The 17,537-nt window shown below is 39.1% G+C and overlaps 1 protein-coding gene across 16 annotated transcripts in view; it reads left to right on the top strand.

The window, feature by feature from the left end:
• Nucleotides 1-17,537, top strand: part of DMD (dystrophin) — a 2,138,536-nt gene that overhangs the window by 182,240 nt on the left and 1,938,759 nt on the right. Inside the window, exon 1 of one of the 16 annotated variants that reach the window (XM_058713894.1) lies at nt 9,858-9,877. The exons of 14 other annotated variants lie outside the window; for them this stretch is intronic. Coding sequence is in view for 1 of the 2 variants with exons in the window: in XM_058713879.1 (XP_058569862.1) it covers nt 10,740-10,758 (19 nt within the window). In the remaining variant the exon portion in view is untranslated. Of the gene's footprint in view, nt 1-9,857; nt 9,878-10,739; nt 10,759-17,537 lie in introns of those variants that run through there. One more of the 16 variants, XM_058713879.1, reaches the window with a different exon arrangement.

The following is a 17,537-nucleotide window of genomic DNA, read 5'->3' as shown; positions in this document are numbered from 1 at the left end:
TCTCCCTTACAAAAACAATCTAACATATTGAGACTAACACTAATAATATTAGAGGCAAATTACTACTTTCCATATATATTGGCAATATATTTGTGGGAAAACCCACTTAGAATTCAGAGACACTCCATACCATTTCAGGACACCATCCCAAAACCTGATTAATGAAATGAGTGACCTCTGACTCAAGAATGGATCCATGACACTTGAAATACCGAGCAGTAGCTCTTAACTACTGATAGCAGAAATGTGATACATAAGGCTCTTGTCTGACCCTTTCAAAAGTTGAACTGAACCACTATCTGTAAAAAGCTGAAAGGCACAGGCAGAAGCTGGGATCCCAAAGATTCCCGTTCATACAAAGTATGTGCTTCCCTAATGGCTATTTATCTTCCAACTCAGACTAGGAATTGTATGTGGGAAGGAGGCTGCTTGTGATTTCACAAGCAAGCCAGAGAAGCACAATGAGGGATGGTACTGTCCCTTTAGTTGTCAGCCTTCCAAATGTGAAACAAATAATAGCAGAGGGATAAATGTGACAGAAAGCAGAGGAGAGAATCAGAACAGTTCGATATGGGAAACATCAAAGAACAAGAAATAGCAACAAAGCGATGCCAGAAGCCAGCAAGAAAGGGGGGGGGGGGACTATGTTGTGAGTACCAGTAAAATTGGTGAAGAGTGGCTGTAAGAAGGGGTGGAGAATGCTCACAAAGGAGGCCTTAAGAGGCCAGTGATCTGTTACAGGGTGAAAAGAAAAGGAAGCTGATGACTTTTCTCTGAGGCAGAGAATACATACTTTTCTCTTAAAAAAAATAAGTGGAATTAGAATGCATTCAGGAATGGAAAAAAATTAAAAGAGATGAATTCAGAAAGAAGTAGCAACAGCATTGAGCATTGCACCTGTGATTGAAACTGCTGGGTTGTTTATGTCTCCTTCCAGCTATAAAGCTTGTTCTTGGGAAGTCACCCACGAGCCTGGAAATTAGGAACAGGACAATGAGAGTGCCATCAGAACATCATTTAATCCCAAAAGAAGGTTTGCTGCCAATAAATAGCTGAGTGTGCAGGCCATGTCACCTCTGTCTGATGTTTCTCCCTTTCAAATAGGTAACAGTAACAATTATTTTATCTAGCTCAGGGGACTTTAGTAAAGAGATAGGAGGTTAATGCATATATAAATGGAGGGAATGTAGAATAAGCGTTCCAGAATATAGTGGTTAAAAGGACAGACTCAAAGCCGAACCTTCTGATTTTGAAATTCAACTCCTTTTCATCTTATCTCTGTGCTCTAGGGTGGATCACTTAACCTCTTTTCCTTAGTTTCTTCATTTGTAAAACGCAGTTAATAATAGTGCCTACTTCTTAGGGTTGCTGTGAGGAGTGAGAAAAATACATGAAAATCACAATACTACCTGTCACCTATTAAGGACAATCTGAATGATGTTCACGGTGTTGATGCTTTGGAAATCAACTTTTCATATGAGCATAACGTAGTGCATTCATTGATGGTACGACATAGGGATTAGAGTTATTGCTGGTGATGAAAAAAAAGTCCTGACATCATTATGTTCTGTTCATTCACTTTCTCTCCTTCCTCATGTCCACATTTTTTCAGTCCTGTCTCTCTCTTAGTTCACTGCAAAAGAAAATCATTCCTTTTTGCCTGACTTGCTGAATATATATTATTCATCAAGCATTTATCAAACACTTACTATATACAGGCATTGCTAGAATTATGAAGAGGTTGAAGGCGCTTTTTTTCCCCTGAAAGATACTCATCAAAACAAAGTAGCTCCCAAAAAAGAATAAATAAGAAATGTTCTGATAGATGTATGAAGAAACTAATTTCACCTGGGCATACTTGGATGCTAAGAACAGACTTGCCACAAATGTTGAAATAATAATTGTTTTTTTAATCATTGCGTTTTAATGGTACAATATTACATCAAGCTTTCTTATATCTCACATTTCACCTTTTCATCTGTCTTCTAGTAAAATGTAGGGCTGGAATCTCAAGTGTCCTCACTCTTCCTGTCATCCTCCCCTATCACTAAAAAAAACCCTATTTTATGCTTAAATGTTTCTGATGATGTTTTTCAGTATCTCATTCTATTAGGCTAACAGTTCTCATGCTCATTTAAAGCAATACTCATGACAGAGAACTGAAAAATAGCACAAACCCTACTTCTTATGAACCTTAAGGAAGGAGGCAGCAATCTCTCTCAAAGTCCTTTCGTGTAATTTATGAGGTTAAGAATTATAGTAAAGAGGGCACGTGGGTGGCTCAGTCAGTTCAACGTCTGACTCTTGATTTCAGCTTAGGGCATGATCCCAGGGTAATGGGATTGAACCCCCATGCTGGGCTCTGTGCTGGGCATGGAGCCTGCTTGAGATTGGCTCTTACTCTCTCTCTGTCTTCTCTCTCCTCTCTCCTCTCTCTTCTCTCCTCTCTCCTCTCTTCTCCCTCGTCTCTTCTCTCTCCCCTCTCTGCCTGTCTTCCCCCACTCCACTCTCTCACTCTCTAAAATTAAAAAAAAATAATAATAAAGAGATTTTTACAGGTTTTTTTCTTTAGTGGTGCAAGTTTACATGAAAGCACTTGGAAATTCTTATTCTTAGTGAAATAGAACATAGTTGAACTACCTCTACTATTTGACAGGCAATAAGATGCTTCTCATGCCAATAGTTGTTTTCAGCACCCCCAGTATGCTTCCCTGTGTGTGCATTTTACCTATGTTATCTTCAGCAAGCATTTTATATATTTTAAAAGGAACCAGAATTAACTTTCTTTTTTACCATATGAAGTAATGTATGCTTGCTGTCCAAAGTAGACTGCAGAAGAAGACAGTGAAAATAAGAGTTGTCTGAAAGTTTACGATTCAGGAATAACCAGTGTTAACTGTTTGCTTTATACAGTTCTGTTGACAACTGTATAATGATAACGAATGTTTATTGAGCATTTTATATGCACCAAGCAATTTGAATGACTTTCTATGTTAAATATTACCAGTTATGGCTCACAACAATCTTAGGATCTAAGTACTGTGATTATATCATATTTTAAATGAGGAAATGGGTGCAATAACAAAGTGCAGGACCTCGTTCACGATCGCTGTTATAGTAAGGAATGGACCCAGGATTCTAACCAGGCAGTCAGGCTCAGAGCCCACGTTTTTAACCACTAAGAAGTAATGCCTTTTTAGTATTATCACATGCACACAATTTTGTTAAGCTGCTTTAACTCACTTAATATAGCACATGTTTCTTCCAATGTTTTTTTTTTTTAACGTTTATTTTTTGAGACAGAGACAGAGCATGAACGGGGGAGGGTCAGAGAGAGAGGGAGACACAGAATCTGAAACAGGCTCCAGTCTCTGAGCTGTCAGCACAGACCCCGATGCGGGGCTCGAAGTCACGGTCCCCGAGATCATGACCTGAGCCGAAGTCGGATGCTCAACCGACTGAGCCACCCAGGCGCCCCTCCAATGTTTTTAATACTCTATAAGAGTATGATTTTTGTTGGCTGACTATAAATCTATCCATTCCATGTACTAGAATTGTTTTAAGTCCTATTTGATGGAGATTTAGTTTGCTTCCTGTTTTTCACTATGGAAATAATCTAGCATATTTTGCAAAAATTCTGACCAGGTGTACCACTTTTTGGTGAGTTGAATATTTATTTAAATAAGCAGGTATTGGACCCCAGCAGTGTACATAGCAATATGAAACATGCAATAAGTATTTTGTGTGCAACAGCTTGTTCCACGAACGATGCTAGGAGGCAAAAGGGAATAGAAAATTATAATGCCAGTCTTTCTGTTCCTAAATATGTTATAATCTAATGGAAGGAGATCCCTGTAAAGCAGTGTGTTTAAAATAATTTTTAATGTTTATTTATTATTGAGAGAGGGAGAGAGAATGTGAGTGGGGGAGAGGCAGAGAGAATGGGAGACACAGAATCCAAAGCAGGCTCCAGGCTGTGAGCTGTCAGCACAGAGCTGGACAAGGGGTTCAAACTCATGGACCATGATATCATGGGGCTCAAAGTCATGGACCATGAGATCATGACCTGAGCCAAAGTTATACGCTTAACCGACTGAGCCACCCAGGTGCCCCTAAAGCAGTGTCTTTAAGCCAAATCCAGATAGGTGTATTGAGGAATGAATGGCAGGTAATAAATTTCTGGCAATGGATGAAAAAGTCCTATCAAGGGTTATGGTTATAATAACAAGTGTAGGTGGTAAGAGGAGATGAGTGTTTTAAGAAGATAAATATGATAGCATTATAGACATGGGAGTATTTGCGAAGACCGGGGCTATACCTACTTAACTGGGTTGATTTGATCCTTTCTCAGGATCTTATGATGTTAAATAGCATGTCTTACACTGTCCTTATATCGGTAGTGTAATACATGGGCATGCCATTAACCAACGGTGATTATAAGTAGAAGAAGCAGTTCTGTTGGCTAACAGCACTGGTTATAAATTAATGGGTTTGCTAAATAGTTTTTCCCAGGCCATAGAAGTATTGGGGTTTTGAATGTAGTAAGAAATTTCCACATGCTCTTAGGGCCAAGTGGTAAGCAGACCATTCTTTAAGACTGGATCTTCTGCGGTATTTCTGTAGTCTTTTTATTTTACTCTAAGCCCTTGGTGTTGCCTTCAGGGGTTACTGACTAGCATTTAATTGAAGGCCGGCTGAGTTAGATATATACCTCCTATAGTTGATGGGTTTTGTTGCCAGAAATATCCTTTTGCTTATCAGTGGGGAAGGTTTTTGCTTCTACTGCTGGATTTAAAGGTGTCCCTCAAGATTCCATTACTCAGTTCATTGAGAAAAGCTTAAAGCTAAGGGAAGGTCGATCGGAGCTCCGTTTGATGAAAGAGGCTGAGTGAAATAACAGCTCCCAAGTTGGCTCAAGTTCTTCCAGATGTTCACGTTTATATGAAAACTTAATACTTGGAAAGATTCCATGTGGTGAGACTTGGGTGCAAAATTTCCTTATACACAATTCCAACCCTAAAATGATTGTTTTTGGTCATTAGATGTGAAAGCTATCACTGATCATCCACAATAAACAACCAGAATGATTTTTTATCCTCCTTGACTTGTAAAGGCAAATTCTCCTGTGATAGTCAGTGTATCGTTACCTGATTTTTTCTTTAAACTTGCTGTAAGTCCATGGGAAAGACATGGAGTCAAAGGAAACAAACAATATTAAGAAATAAATTGGCCCTGAAGAATTGTGCTTAAAATCTTAACGTAAACATAGATGCATACACTCTCCACTGCGATGTGATTACCGGGACTATAAAGAAGCTGGCTGAAGTGGTGGGGAAGGACTTGACTTTCCATGAAGTGAACAACTAAAACTAAACTTCTTCCCTGGGAGATAAGCTGAAATCATAGCACAGTTTGCATAAAAATATACCTTTCCAAGGTTACTGCAGAACAATTAGGGCTGGGATCCTGGCAGAGAAAGCTCTGTAACCTCTTATTTGAAAGTGACTTCCTTGAGCTATAATGCCCCCCGGCCTGCACTTTCAGGCACTGTGTTGGGTAATGTGTTTACAGGCTGGTCTCATTTTTCTTTGTGTAATAGGAGATGGGAGTAGCTTACTGCTACTTGGAGGTGACTTCAAGAAACAAGATTTTCAGGATGGTACTTTTAAAAATGTGATTACTGGGAATAATAACTCCAGAGACAAAGATTTAATGGGATTACTCCCGATTTATTCGGCACATGACCAGGTTATTGAAGTTCTAGTTTTAGACCCGTGCATTCAGAGTCCACACTGTTCCCTGATGTATTGGACGTTTAGGTTCTTACTACCATATATAGGCATTAAGGTTGCCTCTAACTCTCAACAGCCGTCTTGCCTCTCAGAACACTTATTGCAGCCAGATCTTTGACAGCTGTATTCCTTGCTTACTTACCACTACTATCTCTTTAAAATTAGGCTATGGAAAAACTACATTATTAAAAGGAAGCAACCCCATCTCCAACGCCATTATAGTGTTTTTCAGTTCAGAGTTTTATTTTGTATGCATCATTTGATTTCATTTCCTCCAAAGCCTTGGGAAATGTGAGTTATTACCATCTTGTTGTTGATAAACAACAGATACTATTTATTTAGCACTAGCTCCACATCAGGGGCTGTGCTAATAAACATGTTGCCCTTCGTCCAAACAATACCCCTAGGAAGCTGGAATTAATATTATGCCCATTTTACAGATAATAAAATCGTGGCTTAAATGACAGGCCCGGTGTATGCAGTTAGTGCCTAGTAGAATTGGAACTCGAGCACTCCTTGATCTGCTTTGAGTCTCTGTGGGCATGTTGCCGCACTGTTTTTTAGATGGAAGGGCCAGCGATGCTGAAAGTTTAAATAAGTTGCCTTGGGTTATACAGTTAGTTCCTGATGCCTTCCACCTGCAGCCTCGAATATTCTCCATTATAGCATGCTATCCCCAGAGCTCTAGCTTATGTGGTGCTCTGAAAATGAGACAAAGGAGCACTGCCTCCCAAACCATAGGGGAACCAGGTTTTTGAGAAAGCACACTATGTCTGATGCCAAGTTCACAAGGATGGGGGAGTGGATTTGATACAGGATACCGTATTCAGCCCCTACTCATCTTTTCTCAAGCACTATTGTCCACGACGCAATACCCAGAGCTGTCACCAATGGCCCTGGCAGGCCTCATTGAAACTAACAGCTTTGCATTCTAAAATAGTGGTAAGAGAAATATTCAACAGAATTTTCATATAACTATGTGCTCTTCGAAGCTGTAAGGAAGTAAAATTTGTAGTCCACTAATTACATTTCTAATAATGCTCACATTTTCCCTTCACCGCCAACAAAAATGTTTAACGAGATACAATGTGACAGCACTCGTGCTAAAACTCCCCTGAAGGCAAAATGTGTCACTAGTCAAAATGACCCTCATCTTCTCCGGCCCTTGAAGAAGAGTTGAGAATCATTTATGAAGTGGGTTTTAACCACAGGGTGATACATTGTGCTATTATTGAGCTCAGGGATCATTTTTTTGGTGTATTCATTTCAACTTACTATCATATTCTTTTTCAAAATCGATTACTTTTAATTATGTAGCTACCTTGTGCATAAAGCTAACATCCTATAACTTGGATGCTTTCCACTAAAGTACTGACAAAGTAATAGATAGGAGGTGCACCTGACTATAATAAGAAAAACAACTTTTTTTTAAAAAAAGCCTTGAGTGTATAATGAGGACACTGATTACCATGAGAGAGAGAAAGAGAGAATAAGTGTGTGTGTGTGTGTGTGTGTGTGTGTGTGCGCGCGCACGCGCATGTGTGTTTAATATGTCCGTGGATGGGGATGTTGTGGTTTGAGAGGCTCAGGAATTTTTAGCTAGGAACGTGTCTCATCAAAGTTGAAAATGTCCATGGTAGCACACGGCTGATTGATTTCACAGAGGATGGACTAGAGAGTGGTTCTCAAACTTGGTTAGAGAGCAGAATCACCTGGGGAACTACTTAAGCATGCAGAGGCCCCAGTCTTATCCTTACTTTAAGGAACTTGGGCTTTGTTTTGTATTATCTCTTCCCTTGATTCTGATGCACAACTCTTGTGAGACCAGCCGGTCTGTGGGCAGATCCCCATTCTTGGCTGCATCATAAAATCACTGGAGTCTCACACCAGAGATTCTGAACAAGATGAAGTGCAGCTTGGACCTTGGGAGGGTGGAAAAGTGCCCAGGTGGTTCTCATATCAGCAAAGTTTTAGAAACACTCTTCTAGGGCCTTGCTACCCAGTGTGTGCATAATTCAAAACCCAGCAGCAGGAATACCATCAGGAAGCATGTCGGAAATGCAGAATCTCAAGGCTCACCTAAAATTACTGATTCAGTAGCCGCCATTTACCAAGGCGCCCAGGTGAGTGTTGACGCACATTACCTTTTGAGACCTACCAGGCGAGAGAGTCGGGAAGAGCAAAACACTTTCAGTGCTCCCATCCAAGGCATTCCTATTCTTGTATTCTTGAAGGTTCTTTGTAGGGGTGCGTGCAAGGTGATTTTCATTAATTCAAAAGAATATGTGTTTCCCAGACACAAATGTTGTCTTCCGGAAAAAAAAAAATCACAGGAAAGCGATCCTTAACCACAGTGTCCTTGAAGGTACCTCGGGCACCCTGCATTGTTGCGCATTTGTGACCAAGTTAATCATACTGTGCCACCTATTCATACTGTGTTACCTTTAATTTTCTCTGTTAGATCTTGATCTGCTCTTTGTCTCCTCCTTGACCAAGAGCTAGTTTCTTTAGAGAAACTCCTATATAGGGTTCCTTTGCTTTTCTCTTCAAGCCACTGACTTCCATAATTACTTTTTTTCTTAATTTCTCTAACTTTTGTCCTACAAAATATTTTCTCATTTTTCCTGTTCTCCCTGAACTCAGACGTGGAACTGACTTGTTCAGTAAAGTTTCTGTCTGATCAGAAGGGTATTAACGTACTGCCTTTCTAGTATAATCGTTTTCACATTTAGATAGAAGTTGAAGTGTCTAATGGGGTACTGCCGAAGAAACACCCTCAACTAATTTTTCCAAGCAGGACGACAGTGAGTGATGATTGCAGTGAATTAAGTCAGGCAACCTCCATTTCCATTCACTTAGCACCATTGCTAATTATATACTCATTCTACAAGGTTTCTTTAGTTCTTCTATAACTTGGATGCAGTATTCTTTTGGAGGCATGGGGTTACGGTACGATTAATGACCTTTTCCCCACCAACACCTCATGTTCTCTCCAAGTGAAATTTCCACATCTGGAAATTGAGAGTAGAAAAAGGAACAAGGAAAAAAACAATCACTCACATTTTAACATGTTCCCATCATAGCATGTGGTTGTCATGGCAGAATATTTTATGGTAAAGAAAACAGTAGCATTTAATTTTTTTGGAAGCCAGGTCAATTTAAAGCCTGGGCTTATTTAAAAATGAAGTACAGGGGCACCTGGGTGGCTCAGTTGGTTGAGCGTCTGACTTTGGCTCATGTCATGATCTCACAGCTCGTGAGTTCGAGCCTCGCGTCGGGCTCTGTGCTGACAGCTCAGAGCCTGGAGCCGGCTTTGGATTCTGTGTCTCCCTCTCTCTCTGCCCCTAACCCACTCACATTCTGTCTTCGTCTCTCTCAAAAATAAATAAACATTAAAAATTTTTTTAAATAAAAATGAAGAAGTACAGGGGCGTCTAGGCGACTCAGTCGGTTGAGCGTCCGACATTGGCTCAGGTCATGATCTCCGGCTCATGAGCTTGAGCCCTGCGTCAGGCTCTGTGCTGACAGCTCAGAGCCTGAAGCCTGTTTCGGATTCTGTGTCCCCCTGTCTCTCTGCCCCTCCCCTGCGCTTGCTCTCTCTCTCTCTCTCTCTCTCTCTCAAAAATAAACAAACATAAAAAAATAAAGGAAATACAGAACTTTGCCATTTAAAATATAAATAGCAGTGACGATGACACTTGATGTTGTATGCTTTTGTTCACTTTAAATGAACACTTGTCGCCTGCCAGGCCTTGAGTCAGGCCCTGAATCTACTACGTGAAATAGAAGCAGCCCTATTTTTCCAGGTTTCATTACATGGACCTCAAACATTTTGACAAGTTACTCTTTAAATTAGAAAACCGAGAGAAACGCAGCTTTTCCTGGGTATATTGTTAATGAAGCACTTGAAAAAATTAGTTTATGTGCTTTGATCAGATGGGGATTGACATACTTAAGAGTTTTATTTTTAATCTGAAAATCCACTTCAATCTTATGCTCTGGGTAAACAGTCATTACTCAAGGCTGGCACAATTCTGTACTTGCGAGAAGTGGGATTCAAGGTTTCACTTCCAGTACAATCTCAAGTAAGTTCCTCATATTATTCCTTTTATTTAAAAATCAGGGTTTACACGCATGGATTTTTGCTTCAATCTTCAGTAATCTCCATTTGCTTTGGGTATTAACTTGTGCACTGTGGCTTGTGTGCAGTGTGAGTCTGTTTCAGATTGTAGAATTGATTTTTAAAAGTAGGTCTGGAAGAAGGTATCTGGATATCAAGTGCTTGTATTTTGATACTTTCAGAGGAAGTTCAAATGCATTTTGAGCACCACTGGACATGATTGGAGTTGTTTTCTACCCTCCTAGCAGCATCTCACAGGTGCACAACTTTACCGGTCCAGGCTCTTCTGTGTGCGTCCTGCTTTCTGCTGCTCTTTCATAACATGTTTGCATAAACGAGTGCACTGTCGAGTTCACATGAAGGCTAGACAAAAATACAGGTGTCCTCATAATAATCAGCTCCTTTAATTCTGATCTCTGGTTTCTGCTGCACTCTCCAAGAAAGCCTATATAAAGCAGCCGGCACACTTATTACTACAGAAACTGAGGTTACTGATTAGAAGGGAACGTAATCAGGTAGATTGAGCCTGTGAGGGAAGAAACCATTGCTGTGAGAGGGGAGTGTTTGCAAAACGTTACCTGTGAATCTGCAAAGATCACCTCACTTTGCATGGCAAGCGGAGTGGAAGAAACAGGTGCAAAAAGATAATGTGTTTGTCTGCTTTGGTGAAGCTGGTCAGAGATTAGGTACCTGCTCTATCTGTGCCGGGCTATGACTCTACCTCCAGGTTTATCAGACCCCATAGAATGTGTAGGAGAAAAGTACCAACAGGGAAATCAGCAAAAAGCTTTCCTATGAAGGTGTAGCAAGCCACCGCAGAATTTGAAATGTCTGAGGTCTCATCTGGTGAGTAAAAGCTGCAGATAAATGCCACAGCCATTCAGAAGAATGATAAATGCCACAAGCCTTCGGGAGCAGGCTTCCCCAGAGGTGACTCCTTGGTCAGTTTGCAGCCTCTAGGGTAAATTTGGATCTCTCTCCTTCCATATGGCTTCCTCTAAAAGTTAAATTGGGACTTGTGCTGTGAGAAAAGGAGGGAAGAGGTTGGACATCAACGACCTATAGGATAATGCGAAGCACTGAAATAACAGGGAGCCCAGGTTCTACTTTTTGGGTTATGACTTTTATGAACTTGCCCTTCAGGAATCTAAAATTAGTTCTGATATGAAGTGACAAGAAAAAAAAATTCATGACCCAGACCTGAGTCGAGAAACAGTAATATTTCTACTTCAAATGCAGTTTCTAAGGACCTAGACTAAATCCATGGACGTATTAGAAAACTTACGTGAAGTGTTTATATAAATTCTTGAAAGTGTATAAAGTTTCAAGAAATTTCTTTTTGTCAAAGAAAAGGAAAATAATAAGGATTGTTGTGGAGAGTATTTTAGACGTGATCAGATATTCACAGCTTATTAGGAAGCAAAGTGGGCTCCCGTTTGTAAACAATGATTCTAGGCCGCCTAATTGCCTGAAATATTTAAGAATGATTTTAAAGGCTATATATTTACTGCTACATCCTACTTCTTAAGTAAACTATAAAAGAGTTAGGATTAATCGTATCTGTGATGTTTTTAGCTCTTTTAAGGTATCCTAAAATTTTAAATAAGGAAAGATTTCAGTAGAGACAAACCGTATATTAAATGTACATTAATCCTAAATTTGGGCCATTTTCTTAAAATTCATATCTCCTCTGACAGGTTTTTCTCTCCTTAGGAAGGAGAATGTCTAGTTTTGGGGGCAGTGCAGAGCTAAAAAAAAAAAAAAACAGGATTAAGAAGCCTTTTTAAAATTATGAATATATATTAAGAAAAAAACCCAAAGTTAAAAGTATATTTTGATCCCCATCTGTCCCATAACTTGATTGGTAAGAAAAGCTACCCACTTTTGCAAGACTTGTCTCTCATTTGCTCTGAACTAAGTGGTTGCCATTTCTCACTTAAAAATTGCCTTTTACTCCTCTTTTTGTAAAAGATTTTTTTTCTATTATTTTTCTATTTGTGTTTTGTTCATCAGGCAGATTGTCCTGGAAGTACAGAGGCCAGTTAATGGTTTATGAATTCAAGCTGAGCCGAATATAGCTAAGCTCTGTCTTGCTTGACATTTCATCAAAAGCTGTGTTGATTTGCAATGTTTACCGACCTATTTATTGAACCCTCACAGCTTGAACTATGCCACCAAGCTTGCTGACATTGCTGAGATTATCTTTAAGTGCATGTACAAACTACAGAGGAAATAGAGAAACAGAAAAATAAGTTAAAAACAATCCTTGACCTATTTAATAAATTATGCTTACATAGTCCTTGGTTTATTTATCTGTTTCTTTCAGAACGCCATGACATAATCTTTCTCCTTTGATATTCAGAAAAATCCTGGAAGAAGGTAGACTAGAGCAGTGATTCTCCCTGCCTTGGGAGGGCATCAGAATCCCCTGGAGAGTCTGTTAAAATACAGCTTGCTGGGCCCCACTGGCAGAGTTTCTGGGTCGGTGTTTCTGAGGTGTGGCCCAAGAATTTGCATTTGAAAAAGTCTCTGGGAGATGCTGATGCTGCTGGTGTGGGGACCATCCTTTGAGAAGCACTGGCAAGATGAGAGGATTCTCATTTAGGAATCAGGATCACCAGGATTCAGGTAGATTAAGAATTTGGCTCCTAAGGATTTATCTAGCTGGAGGACATTCTAGGTAGGGGGAATGGACTCATGGGAAATTGGGAGACTGGCGAATTGCCAAGGAAGGCTAGGTTATCTGAGTTTGGTGGGAGATAAAAGCAGAAAGAAAAAGTTCCGCTCTCTGAAAGGTTACATTTTTAATAAAAGGACAAAAGACTTTGGAAATAAATGCATTGCATGAAGTAGGAGTTCAAGAAATAGTCAGTGGATTGTGATGCATGTGTCACATCAGTGTTGCGTGCTCAATAAACTTCCTGTTGAATGAATAGAGGGAAAACAAGAAGTTGGCTTCTATTCACAATTGGAAACAAAACACCTATTTTCTGTCTCTTAGTCTAGTTACCTATGTTCTCTTTACATACTGTTGAGAGAAGTTTCCCACAGCACATGGAAATAAATACAAATCCTACACAAAACTGAGGCATTTATTAAAGTAATGGTTAACACATTAAAACATGGAATATCTCTTTAGAGAAAATTATTATTCCCTGGAAATTAGCAATCAAATTACTAAAGTAAACAGTTGGTCAGCAGTTCTCAAATATGTAATATAAGGAATCCATTTTTAATTACTCTTTTGATTCTTATTCCCTGAGATACCTCCCTAAGTAAGGATTTAGTCTGTGATACTTTTAGCAAAATGAAAATATGATCCATGTTTTATAAGCGCTTAGTCTATACTGTCCATCAAGTCTCCCCTTGTGGGTCAGTAAAAATAAGATGTTTTCCAACTCACTTGACTGAAGCCACAAGTGGGAAAGTTAAACCATGGAAAGACAGAGTATTTTACTTAATTATAATGCCTAATACAAAATTTAAATGCATCTTTTGAGATGGGAATGCCTGAATTGAAACATTCACAAAATTGTGATCTTTGCTACTTTTTTAAGTTACATGCTCATTTGTTTTGGTCCATTTCTTCTATGAAATATAAGCTTTGATATGTTGTAATGGGGTACAACACTGAGATTAAATGTATAATATGGATAGTTGACTTTTACTGGAATTTAGATGTTTGTTACTTAGAGTTGAGAGTGAGGGGCCTTTAAGAAAGTAGAGATATTTATTATACACATTCTCTCCATTTTCCTGATAAAATATATCAAGAAAACAAATACTGCCATTTATTCCAGTTTTAGAGTGTGTTCTTTTTGTCTAGTCTTACCTATCACATGCCACCTATAGAGGCTTCAGGAATCATCAGAGCTATGATGGCATTTTCATGCTATTTTAATTCCAATACTATTCCAAATTGATGAAATGAGGGTGATGCTTAAAAGGCAATGTGCCATATTTTTGATGTTCAAATAATATAGCAAGATATTTATTCTGGCCTGGCTCACTTCTCAGTTTATTACTTTTCACTTCCACATTCATGATCAAAGCAACTGAGAATTCCTAAAATAGATAATATTTATGATGATAAATTACGGTTTTATTATGAAAATAAACCCATCTTTAATGGCATTTTAGAGGATAATTTAGGGGAAAAAAAGCCTAACACTCTCCTAGGTCTCTCCTATCCCTTGGCTGTCATCATTGAGTCCTGAGCACTTAATCCCACCTGAAATGTAAGGAGCATTCAACAAACCAGCTCTGTGAATGAATCCTACAGGCAAACTTGCCCAGGGAAAAAAGAGAGGGTGTTTTTATTTCAGTTTTTAATGCCATTTATTTTGGCAAATGAATAATATCTGTGACATTTTATTCTAGTAGCTATTAGATCATTAACTCAATGTGAGAACAAAAGGCATTTTGGGTTTTTTTGTTTTTATTATTAATACTAGATTTATTTGACAAACTCATTTGAGTTTTTCAGGATACAATCATCTGTTCATCTTTTCAGTTCCCAGATTCCTCCTGGTCAAGCCCAAATCCTAGCTCTTCACACACACACACACACACACACACACACACACACACACAGCAGTGCATTTTATTTTAGCAACCACTTGAAATTGAAATGGAAGTTGGGGAAGGGAAAACCTGAAACAGATGGATTCTTTTCCCAGGCAGGCAAAACTGAGCCTCTGTGTTTTAGGAAAGGTATTGATAATATGGTGAAGAGAAGGTAGGGGAGAGAAATGAAAGTTCTGGAGGGAGGTCCTCACCTTTTTGTACTTTGTTAGGTAGCTTCAAAAGTGCCAAAAGCAGAAAAAGGGTTCCGCCTCACTTGACTCAAGCCAAGATTGAGCATGGACCTATGCAAAAGTGCCTTTAAACTCAATCCTCTTAAAAATACAGTATGTTGAATGTGTTTTCCTTTTTTGAAAGTTAAGACATCCTGTCTTCCTAATGAATAATGGTAAAGGGGTGCCGACGTGCTCACAAAATTTTCAGGAAATCTAGATGAATCTCTTTCCAATAAAAATTGAATATCACCAGTGTCTACAAAAAGTTCTTTGGAAGAAGAGCAAGTAGGAAAACTCTTGCCATGTAATAAAGATAATGAAATGATCTATCATGGCTAGTTGCATTAGATTATTTGACTTAAAGGTTTTTGATAAAAATAAGTTTAGTGTGAATTATGTTAAAAACATCTATTAAGTATGTGCATCACTGTAGAGAGTGTCATTTATGTAATAGATTATATATTTAACCCCTTTTGGAATGGTAATTGTTAATCATTAATTAGACCAAATTAAAAATAAAGTATACTACATGTGAAGTCACTTCAATGAATAAAACAATTTCTGTGTGAACTAGCCTGCTGTTCAAATAAACTATAGTTGTGTTTCAGATACTATTTACCAAAATACTGATAGATTCCTGTAATACAGTTTTTAAACACTTAACTTGGAGGTTTCCAGGACCCTGAAAAGACGTCTCTTGGTTTAAAATCCAACCGCAAAACAATTAAAAAAAAAAAAACTCTACTCGAGGCCATATATAGCCCAAATGAAAATATTCTGTAAAGAGGATTCTGAATTTAAATAGCTTTTGTGGTTCAAATATTTGCAGTTAGCCCATTCTTAAAAGTCTGCAATTTTTTTTTTCATTTGAGTATTGAATACAGATGATAAAACTCAACAGATGTTGGCTTAGATTTGAAAGTTTGTGACCCAGTAGGAGGTACTACATGTTGATAGTTGGCAATGTGATACCGAGGTATTAGAATTAATGTTCATGTTATTGAGAACCTAAAAATACATAAAATACTATAAAATGCAATGTACATTTTAGAGACCAAGCAAAATGTTTGCAAATAGTGTCCCTAACATTAAATGAAGAGTTTTGGGGTTTAATTTTCAAATCTTCAATTAAGAGGGTTGGATTAGAGGATTTATAAGGTTCCTTATATAGGTCACAACAATAAGTCCCTTAAGGAGTGCTTCAGTAGAGCTGAGAAAGAAACAAGGTCTTAAATGAGGGAAGAACATGTAGATGGTCCTGGAACTGCCCTTCATATTTCCTTCCCCACCAGCGTTCATTGTGTTTCCTGGCTCACCATCTCCAGCGTTTGTGTTTCTTGCTCGGTTGCTCTGCCCAAGGGCTTACTCCAGCACCACGGCAGCTTGCTCTGCTGGGAACAGGAGTGATCCAGAATTATTGAGGGAGGGTGATGATGTCGCCAGGAGCAAGCTTTAACTACTAGGGGATGGGAATCCTTGGAAAGGCACCCCAGCCTCCTCTTCCTCTGGCAGGACAGTTCTGAAGCATGGTCCACACTGCTTCTCAGGGAACCACCAGAGGGATTGAGCCCCAGTTACCCCCATTACTAATTGCTCATTAATACATCCTTTCTTGCCTCCTCCCTCTTCCTAATCTCACTTTCTTTGCCCTCTCACGTATACTTTCTGAAATCAGAAAGAAAAGCTATCTGCATCGTAAGTCCTTGCCTTAGTGTCTGTTTTGCAAGAATCCAAATGAACACAGGGTGTTAGAGATAGATTATTTCACATGCTTACAAATCAGGGCAAGGGCAGTGGAGATGATAGAAAGGGGGGCATGAGGGAGCTCATGCAGGATGAACTATGCTCTCTTTAGTAACTAAAGCACAGTCATCCATCAATATGGAGCAAGAGGTGGAAAAGAAGGAAACAGTTTGTGAACCTGAAAAGCCCTGGGAAGGTTTAGAAGAGCTGCTCTAGGAAACATGCCAGAATGTCACAATACATGAATAAAACACTCAAGGAACAGGAGAGAAAGTATATGTCATCCATATATTTTGATTTCATTTTATTCTAAGTTACTGCTAAACATGGCAATACCCCCCCCCCATACCTTGTCCCTTGCCACTTTTGCTTTTGACACATTCTAGTCCTTTCTCCTTGATGCGTCCATAGCGATCATTTAAAAGTGTAAACCAGGTTGTGTTCATCTCTGGTTAATGATGATTATTATTAGTCAGATTCTGATAGATCTTACTTTTTCCTCCTCTGCCTCTCTGTCCTTGCTGCGCTTCAACAACACTGACCTGTTCTCATTCTCACATGGCAGACTCAATTCTGCTATTGTGTCCGCCAGCAATACTTTGCTCACTCAACCTCTCTCAGCTTTGATCATCACTGAATATATAGTGAGGTGCATGTTGTCAGGTACACTGTCTTAGCGTAATACATGTTTTCGCTGAATGCGTTCATTAGAAGAGAAGAGTAGGGGTTAGTTGATGGTAGGTAAATAGTAATTTACTGAAGCTCAGTGTCTCCATCCTGTGATGTTTCACTAGCAAAGAGTAGACCTTGAGAGAAAGTAGACAGTAGTTAGAATTCAGTACTCTGGATTGTGTGGAAGCATGTATAGGCATGGTCTGAGATGTTGTTCTTTGGACAGAACACAGAAGTGGTCATTTGCAAGTCTACGTAGGCTGGGCATCACACAGTGGATTGTGTGAAATAGGAGTGAGTGATGCTACTATTAAAGATGACGAGCAGTTCATAGATGACAGGGTTAGAGTTAGTGTCAAACATAGAAGTTGTAGTTGGTTAGTAGTACTTTTAGTGAGAAGCCCTTTGAAA

This window comes from Neofelis nebulosa, chromosome X, assembly GCF_028018385.1.
Source record: "Neofelis nebulosa isolate mNeoNeb1 chromosome X, mNeoNeb1.pri, whole genome shotgun sequence".
Classification (NCBI taxonomy): domain Eukaryota; kingdom Metazoa; phylum Chordata; class Mammalia; order Carnivora; family Felidae; genus Neofelis; species Neofelis nebulosa.
Note: the sequence above shows the minus strand (reverse complement) of the source record. Positions and strands in the feature narration are given on the sequence as shown.